Source organism: Lytechinus pictus, chromosome 18 (genome assembly GCF_037042905.1).
Source record: "Lytechinus pictus isolate F3 Inbred chromosome 18, Lp3.0, whole genome shotgun sequence".
Lineage (NCBI taxonomy): Eukaryota > Metazoa > Echinodermata > Echinoidea > Temnopleuroida > Toxopneustidae > Lytechinus > Lytechinus pictus.
In genome coordinates this window covers 25,273,203-25,290,698 of record NC_087262.1, presented here as the reverse complement: position 1 = coordinate 25,290,698, position 17,496 = coordinate 25,273,203, and the positions used below count along the sequence as shown (strand labels likewise).

Sequence of the window (17,496 nt, the reverse complement as noted above, 5' to 3'; positions counted from 1 at the left end):
ACCACCGCCGCCATCATCTATATCGTCAACACCATCACCCTCATTACCATGATTGCAATTACTAACCGATAAACATTCTATATTGGATAGGATCAATGGCATACTTAGAAAACCTCATGAGGAGGGGCGAAAATGTTCCCATTCCAGTCACAAATTTTCGGACAAAAAATTGTCAAATGTCAAAAAAGAGGTCAAAATATCATAAAGATTATATCCTTGGAATTTTTCAAAACAACCCTACAAAAAGTTTCTGTTCAGCTCAAAGGTTATCAAAAAGGATTATTACGGTTATACAAAATATATTGGATAACATTGAAAAAAAATGTCTTGGACGTTTTTGTTTAAAAAAAGATGATAATTTTAGTATGCTGAAGCCTCGGTTGTTGTTTTCCACACAGTTCAAATCTCCGGGGAAACCTCAGCAAAGCGCACGCCGTGAAATACAACCACCAAATGCTGTGTAGCAAGCGATGCGTGCGTGATTTATCTCTGCTTTTGGTCATCTGCTGAAGAGAAAGGTTTCTTTCTTTCTTTTTTAAATTGAAATGGAAAACTTCAAGATGGACGCGGGCCCCTTCCTGTGCATTAATATACAAAAGAACCGTAATAGTAGGACGAAGGTGAAGGGGTTCATGAAAATCAAGTTTTTTTTTCACTCTTTATGCAAAAAATCTCGGGGGGAAAATGGTTTCCTTCTTCATGTTCTTGATTTACATTCCGATCGTTTATTTGATTACCCTAGATAAAACTAAGAAAGGACAACTCTGATTTCCCGTATATTTTACATCCTTTGCCGCATTCGTGTCCGGTTTTGAGTTTCTCCTCGTTAAACCATGGACCTATTATAGGTCCATGGTTTAATACATTCCAATGCAACATAAAAAGCTCTTAAAGGCACCTTAATATTTTGCATGAAAATATTCATGCAGTTTTGATGTTGTATAAAGATGCGTCCCTTAGAATGAAATATGATTCCGGAAACAAGACCACTATGTACTTGATGTGATGTTGTAGCCTTTGTTGAATAAAATGGAAAGTCCGTCGCTCTAAGAAATCTCAACTGAATTCATTTACTTGCATTCATCCGTCCACAAAATCAATATTATTCGCGTTGTCTTGTTATGATTATTATGATGCAACTCTGTTTTCAATCAATACTTCTCTTGTCATCATGTTCCTATCATATTCAGCTTTACGGCCTATGAAATAGTGATATGATTCCTAATCAAATGATTGGCTTAAATATGTCATGTGACCAGTCATTTATTTTACCATTGAACAGACATTTTGCTACTTATAACCTGTTTTAATGACCGGACATGGTTTTGACATGATAGTTAATTAGGATCTATCTTATACACATGATCATCATTATTTTAGTTATCGTATATATTGAATATCGTTGTCATCGCAATAATCGTTTTCATTTAGGATATTACAAGCAGTACGTTGTAATAATCTGTTTATAACCCCTTTCCCTTCCACTCCTGGTTTTAAAGATTGCAGACCTTTCAAGTTTAGTTTTGGCGTTGAAACGCCCTCTACCAGCGGTCAACGGTGAATACTGGCACTCTATCTTTGAGATGGAAGAAACAATGGAAATTGTTTACGTCACAAACAGAACTGCATTGAAAATTATCGCACCACGCGTTATCACTCTGTATGTTGAGTACGGATCTGCTAGTGATATTCTCGATGCTGGAATTATCATTAATCTGACTATCACTATAGAAAAGACAGGTGAGTTTTTAATTTTCATTTCAAAATGTTTCCCTAGATTTTAATGTTACTCTGATAACCACGTTAATTCTATGTTGCTCTAATAATAAAATATTATTACAAACGAGTTGGCAAAACACAACAAGAGCAATTCACTCAAAATATGAAATATATGAATAAATACATGAGAATATTCGTTTAATAGTTGATTTTTTTCTTGAAATAAATCAACATGATTGCATATATACAAGATTTGAATGATTCAAAATAAAGAGTTGAATTACCGAAGGACGAGAGTAGTGTTGATTTTTTGTTTAAGCAATGAGTGAATTCAAAATGACCATTTAGAAGATGACAAGAAATGTATTTGTTTTCTTTATTCATGAAGTAATATAAAAAGTGCTAAGACCAATACAATGATTATCTACCTACCGATGACACATTTATCTTTTTAATTTCAGAATTACAAAGTTGTAGGCTTGGTAAGTAATATCCATGTGTATTCCTCCTTATTGTTAAATTGTTTATATGCTTCGAAACTGATGTTAACGAAATAACTTTGACATCAATTTGGCAATAACTTTAGTACTTGACCGATTGTATCATGTCACTTGAATAATTTTCTTGTGTCTGTAATGGCTGTTGTTAACTTTTATATAAAACAAAATGTCAAACGAGAAATATGAAAATAAATGAAATGAAAAGTGAAGTATCCTCCTCTTGTCATCGACTACAATTTCTGAGTAAAAAAACAAACACCCAATCAATCGGTGAATCATGCATGATGCCGCTTTATAAACAGTCACATGGGTCATTTCATAGTCCATAATCATGAAAATAACTGGGAATAATAGCCTTTTGCTTTAATGTGCTCACTCACTGACTTTGTTACTAGCTTTCATCTGTTCTAAAGCATATCTAGATATTTTTCTTAACTTGAAAATTCTCACTTTGGTTATCTTTTATTTTATTTTCTGGACTTAAACTGTCAAAATTCATGAAAGGTGGACTTTTCAAAATTAACACTTCAAATCAGAAATTAAGAACTGTTTAAAGTGCAAAGGATGTTTCAAAGGTTTCATAACTAGATAATCACGCCTTTAGAAATATATATATATTTTTTCAAAACATGGATTTAAGGCATGATGTTAAACAAAATTCAGAACGGAAAATAAGCATTAAAAACCAGATTCTCGTCGTGCATGCCTTAAAGGATAGTTTCACAGGCGTATTCATGTTGACTGTATATGTTTTGTTTTTATTTCACTATCTCATTGACTTAAAAAAGTTGACAGTTGTTCCCGCTTGCGCAATCGTGCCGATTGTTTGACCCACTGTGGTGCAGGTTCAATACATGACCATTGTTCATGGAGGGCTGATGGATTGAGACGAGCTATGTCCACAGTGTATGCAACATGTACCCCTAATATCAACACCTGTCCTGATAACAGATGCGATCCACTGGAAATGGAACATCGAAATGATATATGCCCTCAAGACTGTACATGTGAGTATATGGGTATTTGATTTACTTATGAATTAATTGTTTTATGTTAGATAATCCTTGCTGGAGAGAACAGAGTGTTCCACAGTGTAGTCGCAGTGTGGAACACATTGTGAAAAATCATCTTCACATTGTAAAAAAAATGTTCAAATTGAACATGAATCTCATAACTCACATAGTCAACTTTGCGAAAAGCGAAGCACTGTGCACTGTGCACATCTGTGAATGGAGAAACTGTGACGTCCAGGGTAGGCCTGTATAATATAGTCATTGGTAATAGTCATCTTTGTTCATTCACCAATGATCCAGGCATTAGAAGGCATGTTTCTGATATCATTTGATGTCTTGTGTGGATCTTTTAACAAAGTAGGACAATGTGAGACTTTCAGTGCCGATTTTTTTTTTCTATCATTGAGCACTGGACTTTCTCTTCTTGATTTTTCAGTGAGAACGAGCGGTTTTCGTAGACCACTCAACAAGAGCCTACCTGGTATCCAGGTAGCCATTGGACCATGCTGGTGTGACGCTGGAGGCAGATGTACGTGTATGGGAGCTGATGCAAGGCAACCACATCCCGATCCGAAACCAGGACCTACTCTCCCTATTGTCAGGTTTCCAAGTAAGACAATAGCATTGAACTCTTAAGAGATATGGTATCATGTCTGTGTCTGAGACTACGGCCCAAGTTACACATACGTCGAAAGATGGACTGAGGCCGGCCCGAAGCAGGGGCCGCGGAACGGTTTCCAAAGTGGGGGGGGGGGCTGACCATGCAAAAAATCACAATCATATGGTCCTTTTTACGTTTTTGTACACTTTTTTTTTTTTTAAGTGGGGTGGCTGAAGCCCCCCCCCCCCCCCCCGCCTGTTTCCGCGGCCCTGCGAAGGCGGCTCGGCGTATGCGAATATGCTCACTATTTTTTATTGCCGGACCGGACTGAGTACACCTAAAAGGCGACTTAACCACTGAACTAGAAATATTTAATGATAACTAATAATAGAAAATGTTGGCGTGAAAAGCAGTCGACTTTTGTCATGAATCTGGGAGCGGTGTGAGACTTCTTTCAATTATTTTCAATGCAAGTGTATCCCCACAACTTTGCAGGCTTGAAGCCGGCGTCCGACATGTCCGAGGCAGCCTCGAACCCGACGCATGTGTATCTCGCGCTTTTGACTTGTCGAAATTGGCTTTGTATTGTACTGACACTGACGACGGGCCATGAAGGAATGAAAACGATCTCATTAATGTCCTAGGGCATATTGCAAGAAAATATTTGTACTGCAATGAGATGGACGATGGCCCAAGCTTGAAAGAGGTCTGACGAATTTAGAAGTGACAGAGATTAAATGTCTACGAATAATATCATATTCCTTTACGTGATTACTATACCACTTTACATTTAAATCGACCAGAGTATGTACAGTGTACTTCCAGTATGAAAGAAAGACAAAGGTCGTGAAGTGGAATATATAAAACACAAGTTATATTCTGGCAGACTTGATAATGTTGTCGGAGTAACCAGCTCCAGATATGGAGAGAGAAAGGGGGAAGAGTTTAAAATCAAGTAAGTTCTCGAAAAAAAGAGTAACACATTAAGAAAATTTAAGAGGATGATTAACTTTGATAGAAAACAAAGCTCGGTTTCCAACGAACTGACGATAAAAAGACGATGCGTTTGCATCTGTTTAAACATCGATCCCGTTGATCAGGCTTTTTATTTTCCTTTGGTCAAAATAACTTCCAAATGTGAATGATGCTTTTTTAATGTAATTGATAAAAATTTAACACGTAATTAATTCCATATTTTAGTAGTGTTTTATGTTCTTTTTTGTTTTGTTTTTAAAGTTTCACTTTGTAAAATTATTATCCCTTTCATTTTATACTATGTTCTGAAACAGTTACTACTACTACAGAACCGGTCGAAATACACCCAGATCCAGAAGATGAGATGTGTGGTCCCGAATGCTACCTCGGAGTTTCTGCAGGAGTGTTTCTGACTATCCTTGTTACAACCATCCTGGCGATACGCAAGAGAAGGGAGAGACTCCACCAGCGTCGGGCCTATACTTCCAGTATCTTCAAGCCCCCGCTTGATGCCCCAAGTACGGCTCGTGGTAGCATGGTCCTGACTGACTATGCAGACGAAATAACTTCAGGAAGGTCTTTTGGATTCAGAAGCAGATTTGAAGTACGTGTCAACGGATCTCATTTTGGATCATCCATTTATTCTTTATTATAATAATGATAATAATTATTTCGCTTTTAAATATCACTAATAACGGAAATACGTCTTTGTTGAAGCTCAGGCAATTCACATGTGACCTATAAATATGAAAATGTGATTACAGGAATGTTGCAGTTATGACTTTGATTTAGAGTCAACTTAATAACTACGTTTAATATATTTCAGGTTTTTCCAGTTTTGAATGTCCGCCTGCTAAAATTGTCTGAATCCTTTACATGTTAATCAGCTGATCAGCATGTGCTCCCAGGACATTTTTACAATAATATTTCCCTCTATTCATTTTTGCTTTGTAATTTTCATTTCAGCACGACTCTAAATGGGAGTTTCCTCGGGACAAGTTGTTATTGGAGGATGAACTTGGCGAAGGTCACTTTGGAAGGGTGGTGCGTGCGCAAGCATTAAGTATACGAGGTCATACAGGTTACACTACGGTGGCTGTCAAGATGTTAAAAAGTAAGATTTGGGTGGAAATAAATGAAACGTACCTACTACTACTTCTTTTAACATCAGTTAATAGTTATAATGATAATATAAATGATTTTTATGACAATGATAATGATGAAATTGATGACGATAACAATGATGATGGTAATGATAATGATGATGATGATGATGGTATTGGTGATGATGATGATGATTGTTAAAAATGATGATGATGATGGTATTGCTGCTGCTAATGACGATGACGTTGATGGTGATGGTGATGATGATATTACTGCTGCTGCTGATGATGATGGTGATATTGAGGAGGAGGAGGATGATGATGATGATGATGATGGGAATAATGATGATGATCATGGTGACGATGATTATGATGAAACCTTTGGCTACGAAAAGACAATTATACTCTGTTCTATTAACGCTAACGTCTACCATTCTTATTAGAATGTATAAACTGCACTTAGTAGTCATGTTTTAATCCAACGAAGAGCTTTAGCTTGTCAAAGAATATCGCGTACCTAGCCAATTCTTCAGGTTCCCTTTGAATATTATAGCATATATAAATAGAGAGAGCACCAGGGGCATGCTTAAGACAGTAATCATGGTAATACTAGACGGTGATGATAATAAGGAAAAGGGTATCCATCCACCATTCCACATGAGGTAAAGTTCTATAACGCAATCAACTTTGACTTTTAAGTTAAATTTAACTCTTTGTGAAAAGGCTCCCAGGAATGAAATATATCCTACATTCATTAAGGTAGGATTGGCGCCACGAGGGGGCAGGGGCGACTACCCCTATGATTTTAACATGTAAAACAGACAAAAAGGATGGGGAAACAAAAGGAGGAAGTATATTTGAAAAGGAGATACCCCTGTGATTTAATTGAGAAATAAATAATGACGTCACCTTTGGGTAGACCCAGTTTCCATTATCATTAACAATCATAAATGTTTTTCACTGGTGCTCATGAACTGTATCGTAATTATAAACACTGGATCATAAAAATGTTAAACTAACCTGACTGAAGGTAGCAGAGGTTTATCGATCATAATGTTCATTATGAAAGGGAAATATCATCGATCACGATGTTCAAAAGTATGTCATCTTAGCCCCGATCAATCTGGGAAGATCGTGGCAATAATTCGATGTTAGACGATTACATATCCTTCCCCCTTTTTTCGACTGCTTTTTATTCTGTACGCTGATAAAGGGGAAATTCCATAATTACTACCGCCCTTTCAAATAACACGATCATAAAAAACGCCGGGTTGGAAGCGATCGATGGTAAAGGGTTAAATAATGACAAAGTTATGGATTTATCTATAGCAGCGAGCTCATTATTATGGAAATGGCGAATTACGACTGGAGATCTGAAAATCCGCATAAAGGATAATGGTATCATTGTGACTATCCTTTTAAATATCATATCGCACGAGAGGGATCGCTTATACAAGTCATAATTTATTTTACTAAATGCGTAGTACAAAATGTACCTCCATTTTAGTATCATTTTGTTTCACATTCCATGCCAATCATAATACATGGAGCCTACACAGATGATTCACTGGCCCTTGTTCTTTCCTTATGATATATTTCTTTCTCAGGTACGCTTTGTTTTATAGATTTAACATGATATTCAGAAAATATATCATATTTCACCCTTTTCCCTTTCCTTTTCTTGCTTTTTATCTTTTTGCTCTTCGTCATGAAACTTTTGGGGTTCATGGTCCCAAGCGCCCCCCCCCCCTCATTCATCCGTACAGTCTTGGAAGAGGCGGATGTAACATAACTTGTTTTTAATATGTGTCTTGCGCTTTTACAATATAGATTGATGTACACTGTTTGTTGGATTATGTGGATAATTTCCAAGAGCACGAAATAATAAGAATATGAATCAAAGTGGTATTAGCCTGTAATTATGTATGATTGAACTCCCTCAATGCCGAGGCAGACAAAATTATTTAATTGTTATGTTATCGAAAAGTAATTTCATCTTTAACTCTGTTATTTGCAGGGGATACTGCCACCAGTTCTGAACTGCAAGATTTGCTTACAGAATTAGAACTACTCAAACTGCTCAATCATCCAAATGTTATTCGACTTCTTGGTGCTTGCATTCCAAAAGGTAAGACGAGTCAGAGTGATTTTTATTCTATCCATCACGTCGTTTTATGAGTTACTTGTAAAATTGCTGAGTTATAAAGACAGAGAACGCAATAAAGAGAGAGAACTAGGGATTTAATTGAAGTTTAAGAATGATATAATTTGAAGGTTTGCATGCATAGATTTAAAAACACGTGCACGCGTAATTTACAGCTTTTCACGTTGAAACCCTAAAAGTTACGTAAATGTGCCATTAATCTATGTACCTAAAATGACGTTCAAGCATTACGAATACAAAGGTAATTATTGACAGATGGTATCTTCAAAATCAACGAAAATCAAATGTTATACTGAACTTCTTTAAATGTATCAAACATGTCAAATAAAAGATGTATACAAATATTGAATCAACTATATTAGTCTAAAGTTGAAATAAGTGAGTTTTTTTTTTATTCATTCAATCCCATTTTTATAGATCCCTTTGACATGTGTGTGATTGTTGAATACTGCAAACACGGGTGTCTTCGGGAGTTCCTTCGGCAAAACAGAAAGAGGGCGCTATATACTGAATACATCTCATCAGACCAATCGTCAAGTATCCCAGGACTTTCACGAGGAAAAAATGTAATCAAACGTTTTGATATTGGGTTCAAAGAAATTGCATCATTCGCTTGGCAGATATGCAAAGGGATGCATTATTTATCCTCACTTAAGGTAATCTTACTATTCGGTTGATTGGTCTTTTTTTTTTCTCTCTCTTCTCCCCCTCCTCCTTTATTCTCCTTCATTAAACACGTTGTTTAAGCCTTTCTAACACTCTAACAGCTAAATGTTTCAACTCTTAAACATTGTTCAAATTGTTAAACAACCCTTTTAAAATTTGTTAGAACTTGTTTAAATGTTTAAACAACAGTTGTAAAAGTGACGGGCTTAAACCGCGTGCTCAAAATTTGTAACAGCATATTGACTATTCTCTTCTTCTTCTTCTTCTTCTTCCTTTTCCATGTTCTTCTTCTTTTTCTACTCCTTCTTCATCTTCCTCAACTTCTTTTTATTTTTCTTCTTCTTCTTCTTCTTCTTGTTTTCTTCTTCCTTTTCCATGTTCTTCTTTTTCTTCTCCTTCTTTTCCTCCTCCTTCTCCTCCTTTTTCGTCTTCTTCTTCTTCTTTCTCTTCGTCCTCCTACTTCTCCTTCTTTTCCTCTTCTTACAAAATATGCGCACTTTCTCTATAGAATGACCTAACTTTGTGAATTTTTATTTGGTAACGGTTGTGTTTACAGGTTGTACATCGTGATTTAGCAGCTCGTAACATCCTTGTAGCAGAAGGTCTTCTTATGAAGATATCTGATTTTGGTCTCACTCGGGATGTTTATGAAAGAGGGCTATACGAAAGACAAAGCAAGGTAAAAAAAACATCGTTTATCAATCTTAATCATGTTTCTTTCGTCCTGTAAAATTAGTCTAAAGTTTGACCAAACCCTCGCCTCATGACAACGTTGAACTGTACAGGAATTGTTTATTTCAGTTGTCATTTGACTAAATTAAAGGCTTCGACATCGAGATTTAAATTTAGTCCGCATGAAAAAAGTGAATGGCTATCGTAACATTCTTTGTATTTTTAAAATTAACATAAATAGTATATGCTCATTGCAAATCATACATGTTATAAAACTAATTAGGTTAATATGTATAACGAAGTGAAATGATTAATTGAATACATAGATCTATAGAACTTTAAGATGTATCCAGTTCAATTAAACATATATTGTTTAATGAAACACTTTTGATTTCTCCCAATAAATCGTTGTTCTTTGACATAAAATTATATACAAAATATCAGGAACAATTTTCAATGATTGTTAAAGAAAATTATTCCTCATATTTTGTAAAATATGACTGTTAATCTAACAGTCATATTTGACTGGCGCCCCCACCTCCCATCTTTCCCAATCATGCAAATGAACATGCGCTCTGCAAACGTATTTTCACACTCATTGCGCAGACGCTTTCTGAAACGTTGGGAATCTATTGAAAATGCCCGTTAAATCACAATTGACAGATTAGAGGTCATTGTCAAAAGTTTATGGACCGGGACCGCACATCTTCTTGAGATTCGGACCGAACGAAACATTGCACATATGTCGTTAGTCCATGCAGAGTCCAGGACGACACTGCTGTTTTGTTTTACCGATTTTCGACAATGACTTTGTTATGAAGGGCTTTTGGCAAAAGATTTTCAGCGTTATAGAAAGTGTCTGCGAAATGATTGTGAAAATGCCCTATCATATCAGCAATCCATGTATACTATTCAGGTTGAATAACTTGTAATGATCAGATGATGATAAAAACATAAATACTAAGATAGTAACGAATGTATTGGTTGAATGATAAAATGAAAATTCCAAAGTAAGTGCACGGGCTCCCCCATCGATTTTTCAAGTGCATCTTAAGAAAAAAGGGGAAGAGAGAGAGGAGAAGTGAGAGTCATTCGATTCTGTTACAAAGGGGGCATTTGAGTGCAAAATCATAAATCGGATTACCTGTGTTGTTGCTATATATTTTTTTAATGATATTATTGTGCTTTATGTCTTTATATCTCATAATTAGTCACTACTTCCGGTTAAATGGATGGCAGTAGAAGCTCTGTACGATAATATTTTTACTGTGAAAAGTGACGTGTAAGTATTCATCTTCCTAACGAATTAATATTCAATGTATGGCTTTAAATTGGGGTTGTAGTATCGTTAAGTGTTAAGTGTAATCTATATCGAAATTCCAATCACAAGTTGATTATTTTGAATAAAATAGAGAATAGTCAAACAAGGATAACACGGAAAAGTTTGTTAAAATGATTATGTAAAATAATAAAGTTATGGCGGATGATACGCAAATCACAGACCCGACGATGTCACACACTGTCTTTGTTATTATATTTATATGAAATGTGGAATAATTTAAAGGAAGATTTTTACTATATCTGCATAACGTAAAATCATGTGCAGATAAAACGCACAACCATTAAGACACAGAATATCCTGGAACGCATGCAAGACTTTTATTATTTTACGTCAATAATCATGACGCCCCTGTGGATTATCCTCATGATTATGATTTCAACCCTTTCCTCCCAATTTTTCTTTTTTAGTCTCGAGGTAAAAGATGCATTTTGTTAGTGAAAGAAAGTTGGGCTATAGTTGTCTCACCGTATCTATAAAAAATTGTCTGGGCTTTATTGCATTACATCCTAGAATTTCCAGAGTTATTATCTTTCTTCACATGGATATTAAATAAAGAAGAGCCAAATTCGATGGAGCTAAAGATTCTCATATCATAAATCCGTGTGCATTTTGATAGTCTTGATACAAAAACCCTTTCATAAAACAATCAGAATGTCTTGTTAATTTGGTTCATAACAACGAGGATGGTCATTCAACTCAAATTGAAAAGAGGGGTTACTTGGAATAACTGTGTATGTTGTAATTATAATGTTCTTCTCTTTGCAGATGGTCATTTGGTATTTTATTATGGGAGATCATAACTATGGGTACGTATGTTATTTTATGTTTTGACTCATGATTAACTAAATTGACGTTATATGTGCCTCTTTTTTGCGTATAATTAAGGTTTGTCAACATAACAGAAATATAAGGAGGTAGACAATAAAGCCCCCGTAATAAATGCATTTTGCACTTCTTCGTGAAGTTTTTTTAAAACTAGGTTCTTGTATATATATTTTCGGTGAGTTTTATCTATTTTCATGTTTTTTAATTGTTTATTTAAAAAGGTGCTATTCCATATCCCGGGGTTACTGCAGAGAGATTATGTCAGCTACTTCGTGAAGGATACAGAATGGACAAGCCGGCAGAGTGTTCAGATGAATTGTAAGTACCTGGATTAAATATATCATCATAGTAGTTACCTTTAATTTGAAGTCCTAGAAATTGTCAGTACATCGATCTAAAACATAATCACAGTATTAAGCTCTAATCTAAAAAGGAAGCATCTGTCTTTGGAACGCCAATGTCACATTCCGCCGGTGAGGATTTTTTTTTCTTTAGTGGATAGAAATTTATGGGTATCTTGTCGGGATCGTATCTGTAGTAAAAGAAAAAAAAAAGGTTTATTTTTATCAGAACGAACGTACTAGTTAAAATCATGTATAAAGTTATGGTAAAGGTGCCTTAATATAAATTGAATTTGATAAAAGATAACCAAACATTATGTGAGTTGATTATTAAGGCTGGCACGGTCTGCCAGTGGGAGAATTCTTAATGTATGTCATAAATATTCTAGGTAGAAATCTATCACGCCATATGTTTTTTTTATGATTGCATATGATATTGAACTCAAACTATTTTTTTCTCTCTCTCTCCTTCTCTCTTTTTCTCTCTCCCTTATTCAATATCCCTCTGGAACATTGATGCAGATATACAATAATGAAGCACTGTTGGTTAGACGATCCACGCGAACGACCTTCATTTGAAGAGCTTGGTTTTCAGTTCGAGAAAATGCTGGAAGAAACAATGGTAATATTTTCTTTACGTAAAGGTTTAAAAAAATGAAATAAAGTTCACGAAGCCCCCGTAGAAACATTAGACGAAGTAGTTTTTATCGTCCCCACCCCCCCCCCCCCACATATTATTGCTTGAAATACATGACCGCAATGTCTTTATTCCGATGACCCCATAGGTTAATAATGACATTGTATTTTTTTTTTTGCTTTTGTTTTTCTTTGTTGAAAATGCATTTCCATCAAAATAGGTACGCTATGCCAGTCATTGATTGAATATGGTATGGAAATACAACGATATTATCGCAGGGGTGACACGACATTTGCTCCTGCGACAATCGCTCCGGGCTTAATTTCGTCTAAGATATAGGGTTGAAGTTGGTCATTCCATTAGTGTGTGGAATTTAGAGCGGAGCAATTGTCGCCGGAGCAAAAGTCATGGGACCGATGGTAGTGCCATAATATTCCAATGCTTATCTTCGCTTCCTGTCATGCCTCTGTATGAATAGGGTATCATAATATTGTCATCACGCTGTAAAAATACCGGTGTTTATTTAACACCAGCTCGATATCTATATAGGACATCACCAGAGAGGTGTTGAAAGAACACCACTTCGGCTTTTGGCTATTTAAACAACATTAATGAGTGTTAAACCAATATCGGTTTGATTCTTAACTGGTGTTGTTTAAACTGTTTCCTGGTGTTTTCCGATGCATATACTGGTGTAAAATCAACACCGGTGTTTTTGCAGCGCACCTAATATACAAATTGTTGGAGGATTGACTTGTTTTACATGGGGATTGTTTCACGAAGTATCTTATCAGTGATTTCACCAACTAATTTGTTATCAGCCAATCAGATGCAAGAATTTTAGTAGCTTATAACAGTCATTGAAAATCACAGACTAATTGTTTCATGGAACGTATCTGGGACAGGAATACCTTGATCTGTCGGACATCAATGGAGACCTTTCATCGGAAGACGAAAACGAAGACAACGTGGAGTGCCACAAGGAACAGTGTTGTCTCCTACGGAAAAACAGAGATGGTGAGAAGAGCTGTGACCCCCGAGGGATATCACACACTGCTACATTATGGTACATAGTGCCCGTCCTGTAGAACAAGGGTGTTATAGCACATCCCTTCAGTTATAATTGCTCTAACTAAAGCTGGCTGTTACACAAAGTGTGTTTAGAATAGGAACAATATATTTTGTATTATTACAATACTCTACATAGTAAATCCTTATTGAACATACTGTTTTGTAAGTAAAAAAAATAATAATGGCACTGAACCAAATTGAGAACAAAGAGTGATTGTTTTGGAATGATACAAAAAATTACAGGCCTATGCAATGATATCAAATGTATAACATCCAACAAAATCCCTCTTTTTTATTAATTATTGTTATGTCTTCGTTTTGTGCATATTGATCTGAGTCATGTGATTAACACAGCGTTGACTATGTAGATGAGATAGAAATAGCGATTTGTTTAAGTGATAGTGTCTTTAGCTTTTACCGCGTGCAGTTGATTGATTTATTTATCAATTTATTTTGTTTTATTTCAACAGGATTGTGTACTCGTCTGTTGATTGAGCAATAAATAGTTCTTCCAGAGGATCGTGAATAGCATGTCTTTAGTATACATCATCATTGCACCATGATTCATGTCTAATAATTGGTCCTTCGTGAGAAAAAAAAGAAGTAAACAATAAAATGAAAAAAATCGTTTAAACGACTCGTCTGTGGTTCCAACCAAAGAACCCGTTGATAAAACTATATCTTTCTGCAAAATATGCTCCTGAATGTTGCTCTTTATTTCTTAATCAATTATTATATAACTCTCTTTAAATGACATCCTTAATTTATTTCGTTTCACTAGTATCATAGAATATCAACCCTGGTCTTGCAAATCGACATTTTTTTTTGCGGTTCACTTTTACACAGATTTGAGCTCTACCGAGACATCGCCCGAAGAGGATATAGCGCCCCCAAGCTATGGAGAAATCGCAACTTCTGGGGAGACTGACCCAACGCGACAGGTACTGAAGAAGATACAGCCAACGGTGAAAGACCCCTCGCGTTCACACCAGAGTTCAGAGGCGATATACAGTACGATTGAAGAGGCCGTTCACATTGAGGCAGTGTAGATTGAAAACACATTCATCTAATGATTTTGGATGTTAACTCACTTTGTAGGAGAGGGGTTAGAACCTCACTACACCAGTGCCGACCGTACAGAAACGTTGTGAGCCTAGATAACAGAGCGCTAACAATAATCTCAGTCACATCTTACGGATTGTTAAGTCAAAACATTAAATTCAATGTTAAGCAAGACGTAACAGTCGCACTGGTGAGAATCATTACTTGTAATGAAAATACCACAACAACAACAACCAGAAACAATCATGACAAAAGTTTGATCACGTGATAAATCTTCCTGCCATAAAAATCGGCATCCATTCATGATAAGTCGAATTTCCATTATTCATGGCCGTTGAACTTATTACCATCGAGTCAACGACTTCGACTCTGTAGCGCTGAGAAATTAGACGTGATCAGTCTGAATTTACCAACTTACCTCAATTGTGCCCTTGCAAGGTTGTGACGTCAAGATTATTTACTTACCAAAAAGCGAGATCGATATGAAGAGAGACAAGGATTGGAGGCGTAGGAATCCGGATTTAGAGACTTGTCATTTGAAAGTTTATTGTAAAATATCTGTCACATTCAGCTGTTATTTCACCAGATTGCATTTAACTTCTACAAACAATAAAATTGAGTCATTTTTCATTTGTGTATCATATCAAACACAGAGAAATCTTTCCCATTTCATTTCTTAATTCTTTTACGCGATTACATTTTTGTGGAAAGGGAATATCAATGTTTTCCTCATAATAAGATATCCGACATTATACACAACATTACAAATCAACGACGACGTGTATATAGAAGAATTGCTGCTGTGACACGTTTAGTTCTTCATTAGACATAGGCCTATATGGTTAGGTATTTGGGCTCAGAAAACATGAGTGTCTGAATTAATATAATGGATAGGTTTGGGTCTTTTTTTACTTATTTTTTCGTCCTGGAAAATAATCATCATATCATTTTCATTAAAATATATGTTTGGAGTAGACGAAAAAAAATATGAAGACTTATAAGCAGAAAATGATATTAACCATCTGTAATTAGAATATGAACATAGGGATAATGATATTTTCCCTGTTTGCCTGTTGGAAGTTTTTCTTCTTCGTTTTGAATTATAAAGTTGATATACATGTCTTCATTTACAAATCCAGGAGCTATAGAGAACTTATACTCTTCTTATTTTATTCATGATATTTAATCTTATGCACATCTCGAATGATATGGTGTCCGTTTTAGTTGAATTGACATAATTTATTTGCAGTGCTGTAATGTGTCGTTTGCCATTATCATACACATATCTTCCTATATTTCTTTGCAAAGAAATAATTAGGAAATATAGGCCATGGGACGAATGGACATAAGAAGAAAAGGTGTGTATTCATGCCCGTAAGTTGTCAATGTAAAGCGAGATTGTAATCAGCTTTAAAAATACATATTGACGCTAAGAACTCGAGATGTCAACACCACGTCTTGAGACAGATCGATCGATTTCTACCGTTCTATATAATCATGATTCTTCACCCCCCCCCCTCACTCCCTTTCTCTCTCTCTCCCCCTCTCTATCACTCTCTCTCCCTTTCTCTTCCTCTATTCAATCCCTTCCTCGTTTGCTTTCTTCCTTTCTCTAATATTTTTTTCTTCTTCTCGCGCTCTCTGCTTCTTTTCTCTTACTTTATATCTGTTTCTCCGTATAACATGTATCCCCCTCTCTTCCTCTCTCTCTCTCTTCCTCTCTCTCTCTCCCTCTCTCTCTCTCTCCCCCTCTCTAATTATCTCTCTCGTCCCTCCCCTATCATAAATGAGAAGAAATTATAATCCTCACAATAAATAAATACCTAAAAAAAATAAAAAAATCCGAATTCAAAGCATGGTTATTTTATTCAAAATTTTAGCATACTTTGCAAAGTACAATTGTTAAAACACAAATGTCTATTATCTTTGAAAAGTATTCATTTTGTACTACAATTTTCTAATCACCATTTCGCAAATATTTTATTTAATTACTTAATCTGGTATTTTTGCATGTTATTTGATTTAAATGCTAAGCATGTATGTATTGATTAATATGTATGTCCCATTATCATTGCCATTATACTCGTTATCGTTATCATTAATATTATAAGTAACAATAGTAATGCTGTTGTTGTTTGAATTATCATTATTATTATTATTATTATCATCATTACTATTATTATTACCATCATTACTATTATTATTATTGCTGTTATTATTATAATTATTATCATCATCATCATTTGCAAGTCTGTATTTTATACTGATCTTCCGACAATATGTGTCTTTCTTTTATTTCCATTATGTGGTGAGGTTCATTTTTTTCTTCTGAATGTTGAGACGTAAGTTGTCTTGAAACATATACATGCAGGTCCATTATGGGCCGATTATCTCTTCAGTATACTTTATGAACATGTAGACAATGAATACTGTAAACGGATAAAACGCGTATTAAGACTTCTATAACATGTACATGATGTATGAGACTTTTATAAACTGTCTTTGGGCGTTCATATTCAACATGTCCATGCCTATACAATGAATCGAAATGTACCTCACGACTTATATGTGCAACCACTGTTCAGTACTACCATGTCTGCAAAGAAATGTAAAGGTTATTTACATATATATTTCAGAGTGTAAAAAATATAAATAGTCAAATATTTTGCTTATTTATGTGTGCAATATTAAAGACGATGATTGGTTAAAATTGTGTACCTTTATTTTTAAAGACGTTACATGAATTATTCCTACTAACGTTTAATTATTCATACATTGTACGCGCTATGGTACTTTTTATTTTTA

The 17,496-nt window shown here is 35.3% G+C and overlaps 1 protein-coding gene across 2 annotated transcripts in view; it reads left to right on the top strand.

Annotated features, from left to right (window-relative positions):
• The window catches only part of LOC129282051 (proto-oncogene tyrosine-protein kinase receptor Ret-like), a 28,888-nt gene extending 12,372 nt beyond the window's left edge, over positions 1-16,516 (top strand). Inside the window, exons 6-20 of one of the 2 annotated variants that reach the window (XM_064113024.1) lie at positions 1,500-1,740; positions 2,181-2,201; positions 3,008-3,226; positions 3,669-3,842; positions 5,123-5,412; positions 5,775-5,922; positions 7,929-8,039; positions 8,493-8,731; positions 9,298-9,420; positions 10,625-10,695; positions 11,521-11,561; positions 11,802-11,898; positions 12,444-12,543; positions 13,464-13,575; positions 14,476-16,516. In XM_064113024.1, coding sequence (XP_063969094.1) covers positions 1,500-1,740; positions 2,181-2,201; positions 3,008-3,226; positions 3,669-3,842; positions 5,123-5,412; positions 5,775-5,922; positions 7,929-8,039; positions 8,493-8,731; positions 9,298-9,420; positions 10,625-10,695; positions 11,521-11,561; positions 11,802-11,898; positions 12,444-12,543; positions 13,464-13,575; positions 14,476-14,678 — 2,190 coding nt within the window. In that variant the 3' untranslated portion in view covers positions 14,679-16,516. Of the gene's footprint in view, positions 1-1,499; positions 1,741-2,180; positions 2,202-3,007; positions 3,227-3,668; positions 3,843-5,122; positions 5,413-5,774; positions 5,923-7,928; positions 8,040-8,492; positions 8,732-9,297; positions 9,421-10,624; positions 10,696-11,520; positions 11,562-11,801; positions 11,899-12,443; positions 12,544-13,463; positions 13,625-14,475 lie in introns of both variants that reach the window. The other variant, XM_064113025.1, reaches the window with a different exon arrangement.
• Positions 16,517-17,496: the final 980 nt, after the last annotated feature.